Source organism: Tachyglossus aculeatus, chromosome 20 (genome assembly GCF_015852505.1).
Source record: "Tachyglossus aculeatus isolate mTacAcu1 chromosome 20, mTacAcu1.pri, whole genome shotgun sequence".
Taxonomy (NCBI): Eukaryota; Metazoa; Chordata; class Mammalia; order Monotremata; family Tachyglossidae; genus Tachyglossus; species Tachyglossus aculeatus.
The window spans coordinates 32136159-32160290 of record NC_052085.1 but is presented as its reverse complement, the minus strand read 5'-3'; the positions used below and the strand labels follow the sequence as shown (position 1 = coordinate 32160290).

The 24132-nt window shown below is 54.1% G+C and overlaps 1 protein-coding gene across 1 annotated transcript in view; it reads left to right on the top strand.

Moving 5' to 3' along the window:
• The first annotated feature begins 273 nt into the window (after positions 1-273).
• The window catches only part of EMSY (EMSY transcriptional repressor, BRCA2 interacting), a 38050-nt gene continuing 14191 nt past the window's right edge, over positions 274-24132 (top strand). Inside the window, 13 exon segments of the mRNA XM_038762063.1 lie at positions 274-318; positions 10157-10265; positions 12969-13068; positions 13703-13777; positions 14228-14403; positions 15319-15471; positions 15811-16070; positions 16953-17217; positions 19756-20055; positions 21060-21209; positions 21641-21814; positions 23229-23365; positions 23534-23707. Of these exon segments, the coding sequence (XP_038617991.1) occupies positions 10196-10265; positions 12969-13068; positions 13703-13777; positions 14228-14403; positions 15319-15471; positions 15811-16070; positions 16953-17217; positions 19756-20055; positions 21060-21209; positions 21641-21814; positions 23229-23365; positions 23534-23707 (2034 nt within the window). The 5' untranslated portion in view covers positions 274-318; positions 10157-10195.

The window sequence follows — 24132 nt, the reverse complement described above, 5'->3', positions numbered from 1 at the left end:
GCCGCCGCTCGGGAACGGAGGAGGCGCGTCCCTGTCGGGGACCCGTCGTGACGTCACGGCCTCCCCCAGCGCGGCGGCTGGGGGGGGAGGTCCCTGGTCCGGCCGGGCCGCGCGGGGAGGTTCCGCCTCCAAATCCCGGCGGCCCCCGCGGCGGGGGGAGGACTACAAGCCCCGGCATGCCGCGCGCGCGCGCGCTGGCGCCTGCGCCCTGGGGCGCGCCGCCATCTTGGCCCCGGGAGGGAACAGCAAATCAAGCGAAGTCGGGCTGCGGCGGGGCCCGCGGAGGAGCCTTTCCATGTGCCCCGGGAGGGCGGACAGGTGGGTCGCACGAGGCACCAAAAGGACACCCCTCCATCCCCTCCTCCATCCCTCCATCCCCTCCTCCATCCCTCCATCCCCTCCTCCATCCCTCCATCCCCTCCTCCATCCCTCCATCCCCTCCTCCATCCCTCCATCCCCCCCTCCATCCCCCCCTCCATCCCCCCCTCCATCCCTCCCTCCATCAATCAATCAATCGTATTTATTGAGCGCTTACTATGTGCAGAGCACCGTACTAAGCGCTTGGGAAGTACAAATTGGCAACACATAGAGACAGTCCCTACCCAACAGTGGGCTCACAGTCTAAAAGGGTGGGCTCACAGTCTAAAAGTCCATCCCCCCCCCCCCCTTTTAGACTGTAAGCCCACTGTTGGGTAGGGACCGTCTCTCTATGTTGCCAACTTGCCCTTCCCAAGCGCTCAGTACAATCAATCAATCAATCAGTCGTATTTATTGAGCGCTTACTGTGTGCAGAGAGCTCACCTCCTCCAGGAGGCCTTCCCAGACTGAGCCCCTTCCTTCCTCTCCCCCTCCATCCCCCTCCTTCCCTTCCCCACAGCACCTGTATATATGGTTGTACATATTTATTACTCTATTTATTTTACTTGTACATTTCTATCCTATTTATTTTATTTTGTTGGTATGTTTGGTTCTGTTCTCCGTCTCCCCCTTTTAGACTGTGAGCCCACTGTTGGGTAGGGACTGTCTCTATGTGTTGCCAATTTGTACTTCCCAGGCGCTTAGTACAGTGCTCTGCACATAGTAAGCGCTCAGTAAATACGATTGATTGATTGATTGATTGCAGAGCACTGGACTAAGCGCGTGGGAGGTACAAGTTGGCAACATAGAGAGACAGTCCCTACCCAACAGTGGGCTCACGGTCTAAAAGGGGGAGACATCATCATCATCAGTCCCTACCCAACAGTGGGCTCACAGTCTAAAAGGGGGAGACATCATCATCAATCGTATTTATTGAGCGCTTACTGTGTGCCGGAACACTGGACTAAGCGCTTGGGAGGTACAAATTGGCAACATATAGAGACAGCCCCTACCCAACATTGGGCTCACAGTCTAAAAGGGGGAGACGGAGGACAAAACCAAACATACTAACAAAGTAAAATAAATAGAATAGATGTGTACGAGTAAAATAAATAAATAAATAGAGTAATAAATATGTACAAACATATATACATATATACAGGTGCTGGGGGGAAGGGAAGGAGGTAAGATGGGGGGATCATCATCATCAATCGTATTTATTGAGCGCTTACTATGTGCAGAGCACCGTAGTAAGCGCTTGGGAAGTACAAGTTGGCAACATAGAGAGACAGTCCCTACCCAACAGCGGGCTCACAGTCTAAAAGGGGGAGACAGAGGACAAAACCAAACATACTAACAAAGTAAAATAAATAGAATAGATATGGACGAGCAAAATAAATAAATAAATAAATAGAGTAATAAATGTGTACAAACATATACATATATACAGGTGCTGTGGGGAAGGGAAGGAGGGAAGATGGGGGGATGGAGATGGGATGGGGATGGAGATGGGATGGGGGGATGGAGTACAGTGCTCTGCACACAGTAAGCGCTCAATAAATACGATTGATGATGATGATCCTTATTCATTCATTCAGTCCTGTTTGCCCACTGTTGGGAAGGGACAATAAAGTCCTGGGTCTGTAGAGTGCTGTGTAGAGGCTTTTAGACTGTGAGCCCACTGTTGGGTAGGGACCGTCTCTCTATGTTGCCACCTTGGACTTCCCAAGTGCTCAGTCCAGTGCTCTGCACACAGTAAGCGCTCAGTAAATACGATTGATGATGATGATGATGATCCTTATTCATTCATTCAGTCCTGTTTGCCCACTGTTGGGAAGGGACAATAAAGTCCTGGGTCTGTAGAGTGCTGTGTAGAGGCTTCCAGACCGTGAGCCCACTGTTGGGTAGGGACCGTCTCTATATGTTGCCAATTTGGACTTCCCAAGCGCTTAGTCCAGTGCTCTGCACACAGTTTAAGCGCTCACTAAATACGATAGATGATGATGATGATCCTTATTCATTCATTCAGTCCTGTTTGCCCACTGTTGGGAAGGGACAATAAAGTCCTGGGTCTGTGGAGTGTTGTGTAGAGGCCTTTAGACTGTGAGCCCACTGTTGGGTAGGGACCGTCTCTCTATGTTGCCAGCTTGTCCTTCCCAAGCGCTTAGTCCGGTGCTCTGCACACAGTAAGCGCTCACTAAATACGATTGATGATGATGATGATCCTTATTCTTTCATTCAGTCCTGTTTGCCCACTGTTGGGAAGGGGCAATAAAGTCCTGGGTCTGTAGAGTGCTGTGTAGAGGCTTTTAGACCGTGAGCCCACTGTTGGGTAGGGACTGTCTCTATATGTTTCCAATTTGTACTTCCCAAGCGCTTAGTACGGTGCTCTGCACATAGTAAGCGCTCAATAAATACGATTGATGATGATGATCCTTATTCATTCATTCAGTCCTGTTTGCCCACTGTTGGGAAGGGACAATAAAGTCCTGGGTCTGTAGAGTGCTGTGTAGAGGCTTCTAGACTGTGAGCCCACTGTTGGGTGGGGACTGTCTCTATATGTTGCCAACTTGTCCTTCCCAAGTGCTTAGTACAGTGCTCTGCACACAGTAAGCGCTCAATAAATACAATTGATGATGATGATGATGATCCTTATTCATTCATTCAGTCCTGTTTGCCCACTGTTGGGAAGGGACAATAAAGTCCTGGGTCTGTAGAGTGCTGTGTAGAGGCTTCTAGACCGTGAGCCCACTGTTGGGTAGGGACCGTCTCTCTATGTTGCCAACTTGGACTTCCCAAGCGCTCAGTCCAGTGCTCTGCACACAGGAAGCGCTCAGTAAATACGATTGATGATGATGATGATGATTTACTGAGCGCCTGCTGTGCGCAGAGCACTGGAGTGAGCGCTTGGGAAGTCCAAGTCGGCAATGTGTAGAGACGGCCCCTACCCAACAGAGCGGGCTCACAGTCTAGGAGAAAAGGTGATCAGAAATCCCCACTCTGCCAAATGTCAGCTGTGTGACTGTGGGCGAGTCGCTTCACTTCTCTGTTCTCTCATTCATTCATTCATTCAATTGTATTGAGCGCTTACTGTGTACAGTCAATCGTATTTATTGAGCACTTTGTGCAGAGCACTGGACTGAGCGCTTGGGAAGTCCAAGTTGGTAACGTGTAGAAACAGCCCCTACCCAACAGCGGGCTCACAGTCTAGGAGAAAAGGTGATCAGAAATCCCCACTCTGCCAAATGTCAGCTGTGTGACTTTGGGCGAGTCGCTTCACTTCTCTGGGCCTCAGTTACTTTCATTCATTCATTCAGTCGTATTGAGCGCTTCCTGTGTGCAGAGCACTGGACTGAGCGCTTGGGAGGTCCAAGTTGGCAACATCTAGAGACGGCCCCTACCTAATAGAGCGGGTTCACAGTCTAGGAGAAAAGGTGATCAGAAGTCCCCACTCTGCCAAATGTCAGCTGTGTGACTTTGGACAAGTCGCTTCACTTCTCTGGGCCTCAGTTACTTTCATTCATTCATTCATTCAATCGTATTTTTTGAGTGCTTACCGTGGGCAGAGCACTGTACTGAGCGCTTGGGAGGCCCAAGTTGGCAACATCTAGAGACGGCCCCTACCTAATAGAGCGGGCTCACAGTCTAGGAGAAAAGGTGATCAGAAATCCCCACTCTGCCAAATGTCAGCTGTGTGACTTTGGACGAGTCGCTTCACTTCTCTGGGCCTCAGTTACTTTCATTCATTCATTCATTCAATCGTATTTTTTGAGCGCTTAATGTGTGCAGAGCACTGGACTGAGCGCTTGGGAAGCCCAAGTTGGCAGCGTCTAGAGACGGTCCCTACCCAACAGAGCGGGCTCACAGTCTAGGAGAAAAGGTGATCAGAAATCCCCACTCTGCCAAATGTCAGCTGTGTGACTTTGAGCAAGTTGCTTCACTTCTCTGTTCTCCCTTTCATTCATTCATTCAGTCGAATTGAGCGCTTACTGTGAGCAGAGCACTGGACTGAGCGCTTGAGAAGTCCAAGTTGGCAACTTATAGAGACGGCCCTTACCCAACAGCGGGCTCACAGTCTAGAAGAAAAGGTGATCAGAAATCCCCACTCTGCCAAATGTCAGCTGTGTGACTTTGGGCGAGTCGCTTCACTTCTCTGTGCCTCAGTTACTTTCATTCATTCATTCAATCAATCGTGTTTATTGAGCACTTGCTGTATGCAGAGCACTGTACTGAGTGCTTGGGAAGTCCAAGTTGGCAACATATAGAGACGGTCCCTACAACAGTGGGCTCATAGCTGTAAAATGGGGATTAAGACTGTGAGCCCCGTGTGGGACAACGTGATTACCTTGTATCCCCCCAGTGCTTAGAACAGTGCCAACTTGTACTTCCCAAGCGCTTAGTACAGTGCTCTGCACTTACTACCTTGTATCCCCCCAGTTCTTAGAACAGTGCCAACTTGTACTTCCCAAGCGCTTAGTACAGTGCTCTGCACACTGTAAGCGCTCAATAAATACGATTGCATGAATGAATGGACAGCGCTTTGCACATAGTAAGCGCTTAATAAATGCCATCATCATTATTATTATCAGGTTGTCCCACGTGGGGCTCACAGTCTTAATCCCCATTTTACAGATGAGGCAACTGAGGCCCAGAGAAGTGAAGTGATGAAGGGTTATCCATCCTTCCTTCCAGTCCCCGCTGTTGTCTGCCAACGGGCTGCGGGGAAAAGCGGGGCTGCCTCCCTGGAGGCCCCCGGGGCCCGACCCCTCCATTCCCGTGGAAAGCAGGCCCCCGCGGCCTGGCACAGCCTTCGCATTTGGGCGCTCGTTCATCCCGTCGTGTTGGTGGAGCGCCCACTGTGTGCGGACAGCTGGGCCGAGCGCTTGGGAGAGTACCAACAGAGAGAGACAGTCATTCAGTCGTATTTAGGGAGCGCTGACTGTGTGCAGAGCGCTGGACTAAGCGCTTGGAAAGTCCAGATGGTCAACAGAGATGGTCATTCGTTCATTCAGTCGTATTTATGGAGCGCTGACTGTGTGCAGAGCCCTGGACTAAGCGCTTGAGTTGATGGAGCGCTTACTGTGTGCAGGGCGCTGGACTAAGCGCTTGGAAAGTCCAAATGGTCAACAGAGATGGTCATTTGTTCATTCAGTTTTATTGATGGAGCACTGACTGTGTGCAGAGCGCTGGACTAAGCGCTTGAGTTGATGGAGCGCTGACTGTGCAGAGCGCTGGACTAAGCGCTTGGAAAGTCCAAATGGGCAACAGAAGCGGTCATTCGTTCATTCAGTCGTATTTATGGAGCGCTGACTGTGTGCAGAGCGCTGGACTAAACGTTTGAGTTGATTGAGCACTTACTGTGTGCAGAGCACTGGACTAGGCGCTTGGAAAGTCCAAATGGTCAACAGAGACGGTCATTCGTTCATTCAGTCATATTGATGGAGCGCTGACTGTGCAGAGCGCCGGACTAAGCGCTTGGAAAGTCCAAATGGGCAACAGAAGCGGTCATTCGTTCATTCACTCGTATTTATGGAGCGCTGACTGTGTGCAGAGCCCTGGACTAAGCGCTTGAGCTGATGGAGCGCTTGCTGTGTGCAGGGCGCTGGACTAAGCGCTTGGAAAGTCCAAATGGTCAACAGAGATGGTCATTCGTTCAGTCGTATTTATTGAGTGCTGACTGTGTGCAGAGCGCCGGACTAAGCGCTTGGAAAGTCCAAATGGGCAACAGAGACGGTCATTCGTTCATTCAGTCGTATTGGTGGAGCGCTGACTGTGTGCAGAGCCCTGGACTAAGCGCTTGAGCTGATGGAGCGCTTGCTGTGTGCAGGGCTCCGGACTAAGCACTTGGAAAGTCCAAATGGGCCACAGAGATGGTCATTCATTCATTCGGTCGTATTGATGGAGCGCTGGCTGTGGGCAGAGCCCTGGACTAAGTGCTTGAGTTGATGGAGCACTTACTTTGTGCAGAGCGCTGGACTGAGCGCTTGGGAAAGTGCCAGTTGGCAACAGAGGCGGTCATTTGTTCACTCCATTATATTTATGGAGCACTGACTGTGTGCAGAGCGCTGGACTAAGCGCTTGGAAAGTCCAGATGGTCAACAGAGACGGTCATTCGTTCATTCAGTTGTATTGATGGACCAGTGACTGTGTGCAGAGCGCTGGACCTAAGCGCTTGGGAAGTGCAAATGGGCCGCAGAGACGGTCATTCATTCATTCCATTGCATTGATGGAGCACTTACTGTGTGCAGAGCACTGGACTAAGTGCTTGAGTTGATGGAGCGCTTACTGTGGGCAGAGCGCTGGACTAGGCGCTTGGAAAGTCCAAATGGGCCACAGAGACGGTCATTCGTTCATTCAGTCGTATTGATGGAGCGCTGACTGTGTGCAGAGCGCCGGACTAAGCGCTTGGGAAGTGCAAATGGGCCACAGAGACGGTCATTCATTCATTCCATCGTATCGGTGGAGCACTTATTGTGTGCAGAGCGCTGGACTAAGCGCTTGAGTTGATGGAGTGCTGACTGTGTGCAGAGCGCTGGACTAAGCGCTTGAGTTGATGGAAAGCTTACTGTGTTCAGAGCGCTGGACTAAGCGCTTGGGAAAGTACCAGTTGGCAACAGAGGCGGTCATTCATTCATTCCATTGTATTTATGGAGCGCTGACTGTAGACCACTGGACTAAGCGCCTGGAAAGTACAAATGGGCAACAGAGACGATCATTCATTCATTCGGTCATATTGATGGAGCGCTTACTGTGTGCAGAGCGCTGGACTAAGCGCTTGAGAAGTACAAATGGGCAACAGAGACGGTCATTCATTCATTCGCTCGTATTTATGGAGCGCTGACTGTGTGCAGAGCGCTGGACTAAGCGCTTGAGAAGTACAGATGGGCAACAGAGATGGTCATTCATTCATTCGGTCGTATTTATGGAGCGCTGACTGTGTGCAGAGCACTGGACTAAGCGCTTGAGAAGTACAGATGGGCAACAGAGATGGTCATTCATTCATTCAGTCGTATTTATGGAGCGTTTACTGTGTGCAGAGCGCCAGACTAAGCGCTTGAGAAGTACAAATAGGCAACAGAGATGGTCATTCATTCATTCGGTCGTATTTATGGAGTGCTTACTGTGTGCAGAGCGCTGGACTAAGCGCTTGAGAGGTACAAATGGGCAACAGAGATGGTCATTCATTCATTCGGTCGTATTTATGGAGCGCTTACTGTGTGCAGAGCGCTGGACTAAGCGCCTGAGAAGTACAAATGGGCAACAGAGATGGTCATTCATTCATTCAGTCGTATTTATGGAGCGCTTACTGTGTGCAGAGCGCTGGACTAAGCGCTTGGGAAGTCCAAATGGGCCACAGATAGAGACGGTCATTCATTCATTCCATCGTATTGGGTGCTTACTGGGCAGAGCACTTTACTAAGCGCTTGGAAAGTACAGATCAGCAACAGAGACGATCAGTAATGTATTGATTGAAGCACACAGCGCTTACTGTGTACTGAGCGCTTGGAAAGTACAAATCGGCACCAGATAGAGGCGGTCCCCACCCAACAACAGGCTCACAGTCTAGAAGGGGGGAGAACAAGGTAATAACAAAAATAAGAATTATGGTATTTGTTAAGCACTCACTACGTTGCCGGCCGCTATACTCAGCCCTAGGGCGGATCCGAGCGGATCGGGTTGGACACAGCCCCTGTCCCACGTGGAGCTCCCAGTCTCCATCCCCATTTTACAGATGAGGTAACTGAGGCACAGCAAAGTGGTGCTGATTCTGTTCCGATTTGTACTTCCCAAGCGCTTAGTGCAGTGCTCTGCACTCAGTAAGTGCTCGATAAGTACGATTGAACGAATGAAAGAAGTGAAGCGACTTGCCCAAGGTCACACAGCAGAGCCGGAATTGGAACCCATGACCTTCTGAGTCCCAGGCCCGGGCTCTAGCCACTAGGCCATGCTGCTTCTCTGCCATGAGTCAGAGATCCCGACTCTCCCCAGCCCCTACGGGACCCTAAGCGCTTAGTACAGTGCTCTGCACACAGTAAGCGCTCAATAAATACGATTGATGATGACCCCCCGGGAACCCGCTCCCGAGTCGGAGGTCGTGGGTTCAAATCCGACTCCGAGTATTGCTCAGTGGAAAGAGCCCACGCTTTGGAGTCAGAGGTCGTGGGTTCAAATCCCGTCTCCACCACTTGTCAGCCGGGTGACTTTGGGCAAGTCACTTCACTTCTCTGGGCCTCAGTTACCTCATCTGTAAAATGGGGATTAAGACCGCGAGCCCCACGTGGGATGACCTGATCACCTTGTACCCTCTCCAGCGCTTAGAACAGCGCTTTGCACATAGTCAGCGCTCAATAAATGCCATCATTATTATTATTATTATTGTCGTCTGCTGCGGGACCTTGGGCGAGCCACTTAACTTCTCTGTGCCTCAGGACCTCCTCTGTAAAATGGGGATGACGACTGCGAGCCCCACGTGGGACAATCAATCAATCAATCAATCGTATTTATTGAGCGCTTACTGTGTGCAGAGCACTGTACTAAGCGCTTGGGAAGTACAAGTTGGCAACATAATTAAGAGGGTAATCAGGCCAACCTGATTAGCTCGTATCAACAGCGCTTGGTGCATAGTAAGCGCTTAACAGATATCATCATCATCGTGATTATTATTATTATTGTTACCCAAGGGTTTCCTCCTGGGAAACAGTGCTTTGCACATAGTCAGCGCTTAATAAATGCCATCATTATTATTATTGTCGTCTGCTGCGGGACCTTGGGCGAGCCACTTAACTTCTCCGTGCCTCAGGACCTCCTCTGTAAAATGGGGATGACGAGTGCGAGCCCCACGCGGGACAATCAATCAATCAATCAATCGTATTTATTGAGCGCTTACTAAGCGCTTGGGAAGTACAAGTTGGCAGCATAATTAAGAAGGTAATCAGGACAACCTGATTACCTTGTATCAACAGCGCTTGGCGCATAGTAAGCGCTTAACAGATATCATCATCATCATCGTGATTATTCTTATTATTGTTACCCAAGGGTTTCCTCCTGGGAAACAGTGCTTTGCACATAGTCAGCGCTTAATAAATGCCATCATTATTATTATTGTCGTCTGCTGCGGGACCTTGGGCGAGCCACTTAACTTCTCCGTGCCTCAGGACCTCCTCTGTAAAATGGGGATGACGAGTGCGAGCCCCACGTGGGACAATCAATCAATCAATCAATCGTATTTATTGAGCGCTTACTAAGCTCTTGGGAAGTACAAGTTGGCAACATAATTAAGAGGGTAATCAGGACAACCTGATTACCTCGTATCAACAGCGCTTGGCGCATAGTAAGCGCTTAACAGATATCATCATCATCGTGATTATTATTATTATTGTTACCCAAGGGTTTCCTCCTGGGAAACAGTGCTTTGCACATAGTCAGCGCTTAATAAATGCCATCATTATTATTATTGTCGTCTGCTGCGGGACCTTGCGCTAGCCCCTTAACTTCTCCGTGCCTCAGGACCTCCTCTGTAAAATGGGGATGAAGAGTGCGAGCCCCACGTGGGACAATCAATCAATCAATCAATCGTATTTATTGAGCGCTTACTAAGCGCTTGGGAAGTACAAGTTGGTAACGTAATTAAGAGGGTAATCAGGACAACCTGATTACTTCGTATCAACAGCGCTTGGCGCATAGCTTAACAGATAATGATCATCATCGTGATTATTATTATTATTATTGTTACCCAAGGGTTTCCTCGTGGGAGCGGCCGCAGGGGACGTCGGTGACCCCCATGTTTCTTCGTTCGCAGAGAGGACGAGCTCCGTGGGGCCCCGCGCCAGGACGAAGGATGCCCGTGGTGTGGCCCACTCTCCTGGACTTCAGCAGGGATGAGTGCAAGCGGATCCTCCGCAAACTGGGTACGGTTTCCATTTCTGGGCCCCGGCTTGCCCCTCCCGACGCTGCGCCGCGGGCCCGCGGCCTTGCCCTCGGTCAGTTGCGGTCGTCGGCGGTTAAATCGGGCCCTAAGACGTGCAGTTTGGCCGCGGGGCCGGCCAACTCCGTGATGGAGAGGGCTTTTTGCGTGGTCAGCCGCCTCCTTTAGGACTTCTGTATCAGCAGTAATTCCCATTAAGCCCTTACAGCCTGCAGGGCACCGTACGTGTAGCGTCGGGAAGGCTTGAGTCCCGAGGTTGGCCAGATCTTTGCCTTTTTGCTTGAATTGCGTCTGGCCAGGCGCCGGGCACGGTATGCTGCCCACAGCTGGTGCTCGACGAGCGCCGTTGAAAGTGGGGAATTCGGACCCGGTCTCATCCCCTGGCCCATGAGGGGCTCTCAGTGTTAGAGGAGGTCGAGGAGGGAAGAGAGAGCGAGGCAGACAGACGTAGAATCGGGCTAAACGAATCCTGAACCCGGGAGAAACAGCCCAGTCCAACCCGGCTGGGCCAGATCCCACAACCTTCCCCGCCGTCTCGGTGCTGGGATGGGAGCTTCTATCCATCCTGCTTGCAGGGGGTGGGCTTCGACTCCCTCGGGTCAGGCTGGAGTTGGGCGGTGGACGACGACACTTCTCCCCCTCCTCCCCTCCCTCCGCGCCCTCCCGACTCTCCCGCACCACCCCAAATCCACTAGATTGTAAGCACCTTGAGGGCCGGGCTGGGGGGAACGGACGACGACACCTCTCCACCTCCTCCCCTCCCTCCGCGCCCTCCCGAGTCTCCCACACCACCCCAAATCCACTAGATTGTAAGCGCCTTGAGGGCCGGGCTGGACCCTCCTCATCATCATCAATCGTATTTATTGAGCGCTTACTATGTGCAGACACTGTACTAAGCTCTTGGGAAGTACAAATTGGCAACATATAGAGACAGGCCCTACCCAACAGTGGGCTCACAGTCTAAAAGGGGAAGACGGGGAACAAAACCAGACATACTAACAAAATCAAATAAATAGAATAGATATGTACAAGTAAAATAAATAAATAAATAGAGTAACTCAACCGTACTCTCCCAAGTTCTGCACAGAGTAAGCGCTCAATAAATACTCTCGTTTGAGCCGGTCGACTGATGGGTGGCGAAGGAGCGGCGGCCCTCTGGCTGCCGGTTTGACCTTCCCAGCCACTGTTTCTCACGGTTGCGTCACCGCGGTATTCCGGTCCGGCTCTGCTCGCAGCTGCCAGCAGTGCCAGTGCGATGGTGACAATAGTTGTAAGATTTCCTTCCGTCGAAATATAGCAAATGGGGGTTTCCGGGCCGTAGGGGCCCTGCCTCATGGCACCGTAACGGAGCGTAAAAGCGAAGCCTTTAGCCATCAGTAAAGTCCTAATTCTAGCGCGGGCACGTGTCAGCGGAGCTGCCGTGGCATCCGACTGACAAAGGAAGCGGTGATCCTTCGAGGTGTGTCATCACTGTGGTGATGCCCAGCCCTGGGGGTGAGGGCGGAGAGCTGGCAGGGCTGGATGCCACCCTGGCCCCTTAATTGGTAAAGGCACGGAATCGCCCAGGGCCTTGGGGAGGGCACTGGGGTAGAAAGGGCAGCCCCGCTTCCAGCCCCGGTTTTCCATGCGGCACAATTTGGCCGTCCTTAGAGGATGCAGAGAAGTGCTGTTGACACAGACGGGAGGGAGTGGAGAAGCAAAAAAATGAAACCAGGAAGCGTTTGTTCCTGGTACACCGACCTGGGGATTCTTCAACTTTAGGCTCTCTCAGAACTGTCAATAAAACTTTCTGACTTCGACTCCCACGGTCCCATTCGTTCTCTTGATCGCTAGTATTGCCGGAGCACTGGTCGTGTGCGGGGCCCTGTACTAAGCGCCTGGGAGAGCACAGTAGACCTAGGAGACCCAGTCGCTGTCCTCAAGGAGCTGACTCTCTCAATCAATCAATCAGTCAATCGTATTTATTGAGTGCTTACTGTGTGCAGAGCACTGTACTAAGCACTTGGGAAGTACAAGTTGGCAACATATAGAGACAGTCCCTACCCAACAGTGGGCTCACAGTCTAGAAGGGGGAGACAGAGAACAAAACATATTAACAGAATAAATAGAATAAATATGTACAAATAAAATAAATAAATAGAGTAATAAATACATACAAACATACATACACTGTTCTAAGCTCTGGGGTAGATACAAGGTAATCACATTCCCAGAGGTGCCTAAAGGGTTGAACCCAGTGCTTCTCCCAGAGGAAGCACATATTGGATAGCGTTACTCCCACTGCCCCCGGAACTCGGTCCAGCCCTGCGTGTCTCGCTGTGGGAAGAAGGCATCGGGGCTCCCCTCGCAGCCGACCCTCCCATCAATCCCGACGATATTTAGAACGGTCAAGAATCGCGGACGTTGTGATAGTTAACACGGCCCCTGCCCAAACCTGATCCTGCCGGTGTTCGTGGGTGGGTAGGCCGTGACTTCAGTGGTACTCTGCGACCACCGAGACAGTCAGGCCGGCCTCTCCATGCGGGGATTCGGGGGCCAGAAAGAAGCCGACCGCGTCTCTGAGGCGAAGGTCCGGTCGGTTTCCCTTTGGAAAAATCCTGTCTGTGCCGCCTCAGCTGGTCTCACGCCCCGGAACGCACCTGGGGATGCCCAAGTCTGGCTGACTGGCATCCCTCCTTCCTTCTAGAACTGGAGGCCTACGCTGGTGTTATCAGTGCCCTGCGGGCCCAGGGCGACCTCACCAAGGAGAAGAAGGACCTGTTGGGAGAGCTGTCGAAGGTGCTGAGGTGAGCGCCGGCAGATGCCCCCGGGCACCTTGATGGCGTGCCCCTGGGAGGGGGTCATCTCTGTCCCTCTCCGCCTCCCACGAGTACCGGCTCTTCCACTTCACAAGAGGGTTGGGTGGGCTCGGGGACTGTTCGCTCCCACCGAGCTCTCCTCTTCCACTGGCAGGGTTGTGTTGTGTCCCCCTCAGTCGCAGCCCAGGGACAAAGGTGCCAGCTTCGAAATCAAACTCCAGGCGTAAACCCGAGTCCACCCCGAGCAGTCCGGGGCCTTTGCTCTTCCCTCGGAGATCCTGCTTTTGAGCTTTAACATGTTTTTCCCTCCTGGAACTGCTGGTGGGACACCGGTGTTTGGTGGGGCTGAACGTCACGTTGGTTGTGTCAGCGCCGGGCGAGCCCGCGGGGCCGCCGTCAGTGACCCGATGGGACTCGGGCGACAGCCGGCTCACAAATTGAGTCCGACAGGGCCGATGCCCCGTTGCTGTCTGCTTCCAGGGTTCCTAAATGGACCCCGAGTCGTTATCCTCGGCAGACGCCCGCCACGTAAAGCCCAGGTGGCTGGGTAGGCTCGGATGGGATCTGTAACAGTGATGAGGATTTATTTAGTTCTTTATTTATTGGTTTCTTTTCCTGACAGCATCTCCACGGAGCGCCACCGGGCTGAGGTGCGGCGAGCAGTCAACGATGAACGGTTAACTACAATTGCACATAAGTAAGCTATTAGTCCTGCCCCGGGTGACTTCCAAAGTGGCCTCCGTGCTGGGCCGCCAGTCCCCTGGGATCCTGTGCAGCCAATCAATCAATCGTATTTATTGAGCACTTACTGTGTGCAGAGCACTGTACTAAGCGCTTGGGAAGTACAAGTTGGCAACATATAGAGACTGTCCCTACCCAACAGTGGGCTGCAGAGAGAATCCTCATGGTCTCCTTGAGGGGGTGCGGCCGGGCATCGGGGTGAAGTAGTGGAATGGAAAATAGAGATCTGGGAACTCCAAATCCCCTGGGATACTGAGGTGAACCGGTTTCATTCTTCAGTGGAGTGACATACTCTACCCCAGAGTATGTAGTAAAGCGTCTGGCACGTAGTAAGCACTTAACAAATACCATGAAAAAAAAAATAAAAAGTTTTTTAAACAATGACCAAGTGTTCTCCTGTGCGCAGCATGTCGGGGCCCGACAGCTCTTCCGAGTGGTCCGTGGAAGGCCGCCGCCTGGTGCCCCTGATGCCCCGCCTTGTCCCCCAGACCGCCTTCACCGTGACGGCGAATGCCGTGGCCAACGCGGCCATCCAGCACAACGCGGCTCTCCCCGTGCCCGCTGAAACCGGAAACAAAGACGGTGAGCCGGGCCCCCCCAGCCCCCAACACCTGGTGGAGGAGGTGGGCGAAGAGAGCCGTTGTCGTCCCCATCTGCCACTGGAAGGCGAGAGAAAGGGACGGGCCACTGGACCACCAGTCTGTGGCCATGGAGTACTGGGGCTTCCGGTCAGCCGGATCAATTCCGGTTGAGAGCCAGTTGTGCCAGGATTTAAATTTTCCCTGGGGAAGGACTTGAGGGCACGAGGTCTTCGCGTGGGCCCACTTGCTTGGGGAGGAGAAAGAGTGCTGAGAGACAAGAAGGCCTTGGTACAGACTGGGAGTTCATGGGCGGAGATGGGACTGGCTGTCTGGGGCCGGATCAAGGGACCAGACCGCACTGGATCATCATCATCATCAATCGTATTTATTGAGCGCTTACTATGTGCAGAGCACTGTACCAAGCACTTGGGAAGTACAAATTGGCAACATATAGAGACAGTCCCTACCCAACAGTGGGCTCACAGTCTAAAAGGGGGAGACAGAGAACAAAACCAAACATACTAACAAAATAAAATGAATAGAGTAGATATTATTCTGGATGCTCCCAACTCTGTCCTGGAGAAGGAACGGACGCTGCTGAGCAGGACTCCTGGGTCCCAGCTGGTGGAGGGGGAGTGTGGCTGAGTCTCCGGCTGGCTGTCCCGTCCCGATGGGGGAAGTCGTCCTTGGGGGGAGAGAAGAGTCGTAGAGGGACTGTGAGCCCACTGTTGGTTAGGGACTGTCTCTATATGTTGCCAACTTGTACTTCCCAAGGGCTTAGTACAGTGCTCTGCACACAGTAAGTGCTCAATAAATACGATTGATTGATTGATTGACCAGGGGTTGAGCCAGGGTCTGAAGAAAGACCAACCTGGAGCGGTGACCCGAGGGGTGGGCTCTTGTCTCCCCTCTCCAGTAGTGGTTTGCTACTCCTACACCAGCACCACATCCACCCCGACCTCCACCCCCGTTCCCAGCGGCAGCGTCGCCACGGTGAAGTCGCCGCGACCTGCCAGCCCCGCCTCCAACGTTGTGGTCCTACCCAGCGGCAGCACCGTCTACGTCAAAAGTGAGTGTTCCCGGTGGCGGACGGGCAGGCGCCGGGGCGGGCGCCCCGGGGATCGGGGTCCCTCTCCTCCCAGCGAGGGACGGAGGGAGTAGGTGCAGGGGAAAGCCAGGTGCTTGGCCCGTGCGCTCTTGGTTGTGAGATCACGGGGAAGGAGAAGGAGGTCCGGGTGTCACTGGGAATACACGTGGTCACTAGCGCGAGCAGACCGAAGCCTCTGAGCTCCCTCAGTGACCTCCGAGCCGTGGGTTGCCGTGGGAGCCGATGGGCACGAGGCGCCGCCTGGTAGGCCTCCCTTCGCAGTCCGGGCTCCCGGCCGGAACAAACGTCATCTGCTTCCAGGCGTGAGCTGCTCGGACGAAGACGAGAAGCCCAGGAAGCGCAGGCGGACCAACTCCTCCAGCTCCTCTCCCGTGGTGCTCAAGGACGTCCCCAAGGCCGTCGTCCCCGTCTGCAAGACCATCGCGGTGCCCGTGAGCGGCAGCCCCAAGATGAGCAACATCATGCAGAGCATCGCCAACTCCCTGCCGCCTCACATGTCTCCCGTGAAGATCACCTTCACCAAGCCCTCCACCCAGACCACCAACACCACCACCCAGAAGGTACGCGAGGGCCCCCCCGGTCCTCCTCGGCAGGCCGGGTGGCCTTCATGTTGGCATTCCGGCCGGCCGGGGGACCTCCAGAGGAGGCGTGGTCATTCTCACTTCCCTGGTTTCCCGCAGGCAGGGCACTTGGGCTTTCAGCTCTCTTTCTTCCCTGGGGATCGGGAGATAGGTTCAGCCCCCATCCCTCTGGGTGCACCCCCCGTACGTGGTATTTGTTAATCGCTTACTGTATGCCAGGCGTTGTACTAAGTGCTGGAGGTAGACACAAACTAATCAGGTCGGACGCGGTCCGTATCCCACATGAGGCTCACGGTATTTTACAGGTGAGGTAACTGAGGCACAGAGAAGTTAAGTGACTTGCCCAAGGTCACAGAGCAGACAAACGTCAGAGCCAGGATTAGAACCCAGGTCCTTGCGACTCTGAGGCCCGAGCCCTATCCACTGGGCCATGCTGCTTTTCATTTAGGGGTTCTGTTCCCAGCACTTCATGTCATTCTAAGCACTGTCCTTGGGGTTTGGAGATGGCTCTGCTGATGGGCAGCCATGGGGGGCTGGGGTGCATGTGTGCATACACGCTTGCTTGTCTGTCTTTGGGATTGTGTGGTAAGAGGGATACAAATTCCGTCTCGGGGATGAAAATGAAATGCTGGGAGTTGGGAGCCAGTAGGCTGCCTTTCCGGTCTCTGAGCAAATCAGAGGGATTGGGCTCACAAACTGCATCACAGATTTTTCCGGTCAGGCCCAAAGTGGCCACGAGGTAGCCGGGGAAGCCAGCCCCATCTTTCCTGGTGGGATCCGGCTCCCTCCCTGTGGACTCCTCCCCAGCTAGTCCGGGGGAAGCTGGGGCGAAGCATAAAGACAAGCCCTCTCTGTTACCAGGTGATCATAGTGACCACATCTCCGAGCTCAACCTTCGTCCCCAACATTCTCTCCAAGTCCCACAACTACGCAGCCGTCACCAAACTGGTCCCCACGTCCGTCATCGCCTCCACCACCCAGAAGCAACCGGTGGTGATAACCGCTTCCCAGTCCAGCTTGGTCAGTGGTGGCAACAGCTCGGCCCCGTCCCCCGTCCCCAGCACCATCGCCGTCACGGCCGTGGTGTCGTCCACCCCGTCGGTCGTCATGTCAACGGTAGCACAAGGTGAGAGAAGGCTCGGCCGAGGCTGGAGCCGTCGCTTGGGTCTCTGTGAGAGGGTCTTTCTCCCACCGGGTGGAAGGAGTAGGGTTCTCCCTGGGGTCAGCCCCAATTTTAGGCAGTTGCTAGTAGCCGTTGGGAGGAGAGCCTGTCCTCCCCAACTGTACCAGGCTTGGGAGAGCCAATTAGTCTCCATGGAATCCCTCCTCCTGCTTGCCCAAATGCTCTAAGCTTCACCTGCTAACTCACAGTGGGTCAGGAGCAGTACGCAGTGCAGTGAGTCATCCCCATCCTTAACCTTATCTTCCCCACTGGTATGTATTTACTGGGCACCTCCTGCCTGCGGAGCACAGTCCTGTGTGCTTGAAGGCGCACAGTGAAAGTAGAAAGACATGGTGGTCTTTGCCCTCAGGGAGATTGCGATATACCCCACGAGCCATGCAGGCGAGGTGTACATACAGTAGGAGCAAGAGAGAAAGCAGATACAACAGGTAACAACAGCAGTGCACAAACAGTGAAGAAGAAGATGACCAGACAAGCCTTCAGGCATCTCCGTGCCGAGGGCGGCTAGGCAAGGGAATGGCCAGGGCAAGTGTAGACTTGAGAATTGCTCTTAAATAATAATAATAATGGCATTTATTAAGCGCTTACTATCATCATCATCAATCGTATTTATTGAGCGCTTACTGTGTGCAGAGCACTGTACTAAGCGCTTGGGAAGTACAGGTTGGCAACATATAGAGACAGTACTATGTGCAAAGCACTGTTCTAAGCACTGGGGAGGTTACAAGGTGAACAGGTTGTCCCACGCGGGGCTCACAGTCTTAATCCCCATTTTACAGATGAGGGAACTGAGGCCCAGAGAAGAGAAGTGATTTGCCCAAAGTCACCCAGCTGACAAGTGGCGGAGCCGGGATTTGAACCCATGACCTCTGACTCCAAAGCCCAGGCTCTTTCCACTGAGCCACGCTGCTTCTCTTAAAGTAGGCAGAGCTTCAGCAGCACAAGCCAGAGGAACTGAGACCCTGCAGGCACGCACCCCTCGTTCGAAAGCACCCGTCTCAGATAGCAAAACAGCCGCTGCCTTCTCTTGGCGTAATCCCCGCCAACCAGCCACCTCAGGCCAAACTTGGAAGCTGTAGGCCTTAATCTTTCTTTTCAGCCATTTTTTTCTTAAACGTTAAAGCCCACGTTAACTTGCCCTTCATTAGTAACCGGTCTGATTTGAAAGCGAGTCCACCAGGTTGAGTGTTTTCAAGCTCTAACGCCTTCCTGGTTTTCTGCTCCCAGGTTGGTTTCCAGTTCAACATTTAAAAACTGGTGGAGGATAGTTAAGGCTGGCTTTTTCTGTGACTTTAAAAAACAAAAAGTCTGCTCTCCCTGCCAGATTCAGGCCGATCCAGTATCAGTGTGGGCAGAAACCGTCAGTGCTGTGGGCATGCCGCCTCCTCCTCCTTCCTTTTCCCCTCCTTCTCCTCGTCTTCCTCCTCCTCCTCCTCCTCCAGAGAAGCAGAATTTGCCCAAATGGTCAGAAAATGGGGAGAAAGAGCTGCAACCCCAGCTGTTCCTTCCAACTTTTCATCCGAGGATCCTTGTCCTGTCTGTCTTCGGTAAAATGTGGTATTCTGGACAGAGGCTCTCAGGGACCCTCAGAGTCGAGAAATGTGTATCTCAGGCTAATATTTCACATTCTTATTTTCCTCTGTATGTTTGTCGCACCTCCCTGGGGACTACAAGAATTCCCTCCTCCTCCTCTTCTCCTTCCGGAACTGCCTTCCCAGCAGTCGACTGAGGGTCGCGGCTTCTCACGCTCCTTCCCCTTGACCGAGACTGATTGGACAAGGCATCTCTGGCCACTCATTGTGTCCCAGGGGGTAGTAGAACATGACGGGGGGACTTGGGACTTTGGGGCTCCTGAGGGAGGAGGTTCATTTTCCATTCCAGGCACCCCCAGAGCCCAAACATTGTGGTTTCGAGCCCAGGGCTGAGGAAGTTTGCAGTGCAGAGAGAGCACAGTAGTCCTCGCTTCCCAAGGGGCTTCTTAGGGAGAGTAGCGGGAGACGGAACTGGAATCATGCTCCTCGCAGTCTCCTGCATCCTTTCTGCTCTTTCTCCAGAGCTCACTCAACTTTGGACCTTCCTGCTTGATAGTCTCCCTGAATTCCCTATCCCCCCTGACCCAGATCGGCACTCTCCCCTCCGCCGAAGCCCCGCCCGCAGCCCTCTGCCTCCCTGATGAGTCTGGTCATCCTGTGTGTTTAACGGCTGCCTCCCTCTCGGCTCCTCGGGTTCCCGGCCCTGTTCCTGTGACCCGGTCAGACAGCAGTCACCCCAAAGGGCCCCGCTCTGTCCTGGAGAACCTCCTTTTTCTCCTCTTTCACCTGGGCACCAGGATTCCCCGCGCAGGTGGCCCTCTGTCCCAGCCCAAGCCTGGACGGCTTTCCTCGGTTTGACCAGCCTCACCTGCTCCCGCCACCGCCCTAGTTTGGTGCCGGAGTGGGTCCCCCTTTGGTTCAATTGCTTCTTCTCTTGCTCCTATCGCAGGGGTTTCCACCTCGGCAATTAAAGTGGCATCGACCAGGCTTCCTTCTCCCAAGAGCTTGGTGGGGCCTCCAACCCAGATCCTAGCGCAGTTCCCCAAGCAGCAGCAGCAACAGCAGCAGCAGCAGCAGTCACAGTCGTCCCCCAAGCAGCAGCTGCAGCAGGTGCAGCCCCAGCAGCAGCAGCAGCAGCAGCAGCAGCAGCTGGGCCAGCCTTCTCCATTGTCTCAGCAGCCGCAGCAGTCACAGCCGTCTCAGTTACCTCCGGCCACCAAGCCCACCATCCAGATCAAACAGGAGTCAGGTAGCGGGGACGGCCGGGAGGTGGGCGGGTGGGGCCTGAGATGCCGGGACTCAGTGTGGCCTTCCAAACCGGGAAGTGGATCCCTCTCGCTCTTGGCATTTCGGTTCGGTTCCCTCACCCGGGACTCTCCCTCTCCCCTGGCCTGTTCCCGAGCAGTCCAGTCCCGGCGACCTCTCCAGTGTAGTATGGGGTCAGTACGACGGGATGGTACATTAAATCAAAGAAAACAGGCAAAGCCATTCCAGGGGCGACCGGGCATCAGGGATCGTAGCCGACAGCTGCTCGCCGAAGGCCAGCGAGGAAGCGTCCTGCCTCGTGGAGGTTACGGGCTCGGATCGGTCACTCCTGGTGCACCGGGTTGGTGGTTCAGTGGACCTGGGGACTCGGATAATCTAACCAGCAGTGGCATTTATTGAGCCAATGCCTGTGTGCTAGAGCACTGTACTAACCCCTTGAAAGAGTGCAGTGCAGTTGGTAGACAACACTCCCTGCCCACCAGGAGCTTACAGTCTAGTCAAAGAAATTATAGATAGGGAAACCAGTGGAGTATATATTTGTACAAGTGCCGTGGGGATGTGGGGGTGAGTATCAGAGTGCTCGGAAGCATCAGTGCAAGTGAATATGTGATGCAGAAGAAAAGGAGAGGAGAGTGGGAAGTTGGGAACTTAGGCAGGCGAGCCTTCCTGTAGAAGATTTGATTTTAGTAGGGCTAACCCCAGGAGCCACCCTGGAGTTGGCAAGGCCGAGGGTGAGCCCTGGATTCTTGTATGGACCCTTCTAGGGAAATCCCTCATGACAGTTGTTAGTCGTTGTGGCCGATGGTTGGAGCGAGAGGCTGAGGCAGTGTTACCGGGGGAATGGGTTGGCAGTGGAGGAGTTGGCCATGGGGAACAGTCGGGTGAGCGCAAAGGGAGCAAGCCAGCGGGTACTGCCGCGGCCCTTTTAAGCTGGTGAGAGGGCTTCTGCCCCTCACCCGCCCCATGCCCCTCTTCCTTCTTTCCCAGGGGTTAAGATCATCACCCAGCAGGTCCAGCCCAGTAAAATCCTGCCCAAACCGGTCACCGCCACCTTGCCCAGCAGCAGCAATTCCCCCATCATGGTGGTGAGCAGCAACGGCGCCATCATGACCACCAAGCTGGTGACCACCCCCACTGGTGAGTTCTTTGGGGGAGCTGCCCCAATGTCTAGGAGCGGAAGAGCTCAGAGCAGGATCTCCCCCAAGTGACCACGTGAGACTGAGTAGCAGAACAGGGTCAGCGAGGAGGAAGTCCTCACCACAGGCCAGGGTTGCCCTAACCCTCTCCGATGCTTCCTGTTGGACCTGGAACCCGGGGCACAGTTGTTTCAGGACCAACACGCCTGGGCCTCCTGGGCTCTCGGGGTAGCCGTCAACCTTGCTACCCTACGGCGGGGAGTAGCCACCAGCAGACCCCTCGGGAAGCCCTCGGGTTAAAGTGTGATTGAGGGTCAGCAGGACGGCCCAGTGGCGATGGCTTCAAGCACCCTCATGGAGCAGAGTTGGCTGCCACTCGGACAGCCAGTGGGTGGTTGGGACCCCATCGACCCATCCTCACCTCTGCCGCAGGTACCCAGGCGACCTATACGCGGCCCTCAGTCAGCCCCGCGCTCAGCGCCCGGATGACCGCCACCCCCGGAGCTGCCACCTATGTGAAGACCACCAGCGGAAGCATCATCACCGTGGTGCCCAAGTCCCTGGCCACCCTGGGAGGCAAGATCATCAGCAGCAATATTGTTTCTGGTGCGTGTGCCGGCTGCGGTGGTGGCGAGGGGTGGTCCGGGGTCTCGCCGTCCTCTGCGCTTGAGCAGCTGGGGCAAGGGGGCTTGTCTCCGTGGCCAAGGGTTGGGCAAGATAACTAGTCTGCTTAATCTGAAGCAGAAGAGTCTGGGCTCTCTGGTTCTGTATTATTATTATCATTACTAGTAGTCATTTATTGAGCACTTACCATGTGCAAAGCACTGCACTAAACACTTGGGAGAGTACAATATAACATCAAACATATTCCCTGCCCACAATGAGCGCTTCAGCTGAAAGGAAGCTTCGGCTGTAGGTGATCATCATCATCATCATCAATCGTATTTATTGAGCGCTTACTATGTGCAGAGCACTGTACTAAGCGCTTGGGAAGTACAAACTGGCAACATATAGAGACAGGTGATGATAATAACCGTGTTCTTTGGTAGGTGTTTACTCTGTGTTGAGCACTGCATTAAGCGCTGGGGTAGATAAAAGTTTTTTAGGTTGGACACAGTCCCTGCCCCACTTGGGGCTCATGGTCTAAGTAGGAGGGGGAACGGATATTGTATTTCCCTTTTACAGGCGAGGAAATGGAGGCATGGAGAAGTTAAGTGGCTTGCCCAAGGCGAGTGGCAGAGCCGGGATTACAATCCAGGTCTTCTGACCACCAGGCTCAAGCTGTTTCCACTAGGTCTAATTGAGGATCCACGTTTGTTCGGCAATTACTTCAGCCGCTCCGAAATCCCGTGGTGCCAGGGGTCTGCCCCAATCCTGTCATTCTCTGTTTCTTTCAACTAGAGGGGACGCCGGCAGTGGCCCTGTCGGGGAAGGCCTCCGGGTGTGAGGACCTCAGGACATTGGTGGTTGGCTGGCCCGGCGGGGTTAGGCCCATCTCCGGGGAGGACGCCTAGCTTTGAGAACCAGGGGTGCCGCTCCTGGGCGATGGCTCTGGGTGTTGGGAAGAAAGAAGGGCCGCTCTTGCAGAGGGCTCCTTGCCTGAAGTTGCTCATTTGGGCTCTTTTCAGGGCAAGGGAGGGAAATGAGGGGAAATCGGATGGGGGCGAATGGTTAGAACAAAGAACGATCGTTGACTTTAGCCGACCTTCTGGGGCGCAGGCTCCCAGCTCTGTTCTGCATCGTCATCATCATCAATCGTATTTATTGAGCGCTTACTATGTGCAGAGCACTGTACTAAGCGCTTAGTACTTCTGCACTGACCTGGGGCTCTGACTCTGGGGGACCGGCTGGGTGGGGCTGTCGGTCCCAGGCGGCTCGCACCGTACAGGCAGGGCTGGTCCATCCTCACGGCCAGAGTCCACAGCCCTGCCTCGGGGCAGTCTTCCTCTTCCCTTCTCTCTAACCCTTCCGCGTCCACACGTCGTTTAACCGGCCTGCCCCCTCTTCCTCCTCTCCCAAGGGACCACGACCAAAATCACCACAATCCCAATGACGTCCAAGCCCAACGTGATCGTTGTGCAGAAGACGACGGGGAAAGGAGCCACCATTCAAGGTCTGCCGGGCAAAAATGTGGTCACGACGCTCTTAAACGCGGGGGTAAGTGGGAGTTCGGCGTAGGGCCCGGCGGCGGAGGGTGGAGCGGCGCCAGGAGGACCCCCCACCCGACCGCGTGGGGTGTCGACGTTCTGCGGTGGGGTCAGTGGGGCCTCCGGGCTGAGGCCAGGGCCGTCCTGAGCACCGACGCTGCCTCCCTCATCCCTCCAGGGGGAGAAGACCATCCAAGCAGTGCCGGCCGGGGCCAAACCGGCCATCATCACTGCCACCAGGCCCATCACCAAGATGATCGTCACCCAGCCGAAAGGCATCGGCTCCGCCGTCCAGCCGGCCACCAAAATCATCCCCACCAAGATCGTCTATGGCCAGCAGGGAAAGACCCAGGTACACTCCCGTGCGGGACCGACCCCCGGAGAGATGGGCCCCGGGACTGTGTCCACCACTCATCCCCCTTTTTTAAAAAAACAACAACCCAAAACGTACTTATTACGTGCCAGGCACCGTACTAAATACTGGGGTTGATGCAAACTAATCAAGTCCCTGTCCCACGTGGGGCCCATTTTACTGATCAGGGAACTGGGGTGCAGAGAAGTGAGGTGACTTGCCCAAGGTCACACTGTTGTGGTGGAGCCGGGATTAGAACTCAGGTCCTTTGACTCTCAGGCCTGTGCTCTTTCCGCTTGACAACACTGCTTCTTTCCTCTCTTCACCTCCCTTGGCCTGGTTAGGGTCCCACCTGTGGAATCCAAAAGGCGTGGATCGTTCATTCCAGAGTCCGTAACTCGAAAGGAGCCGGGAAGGCTTCCAGC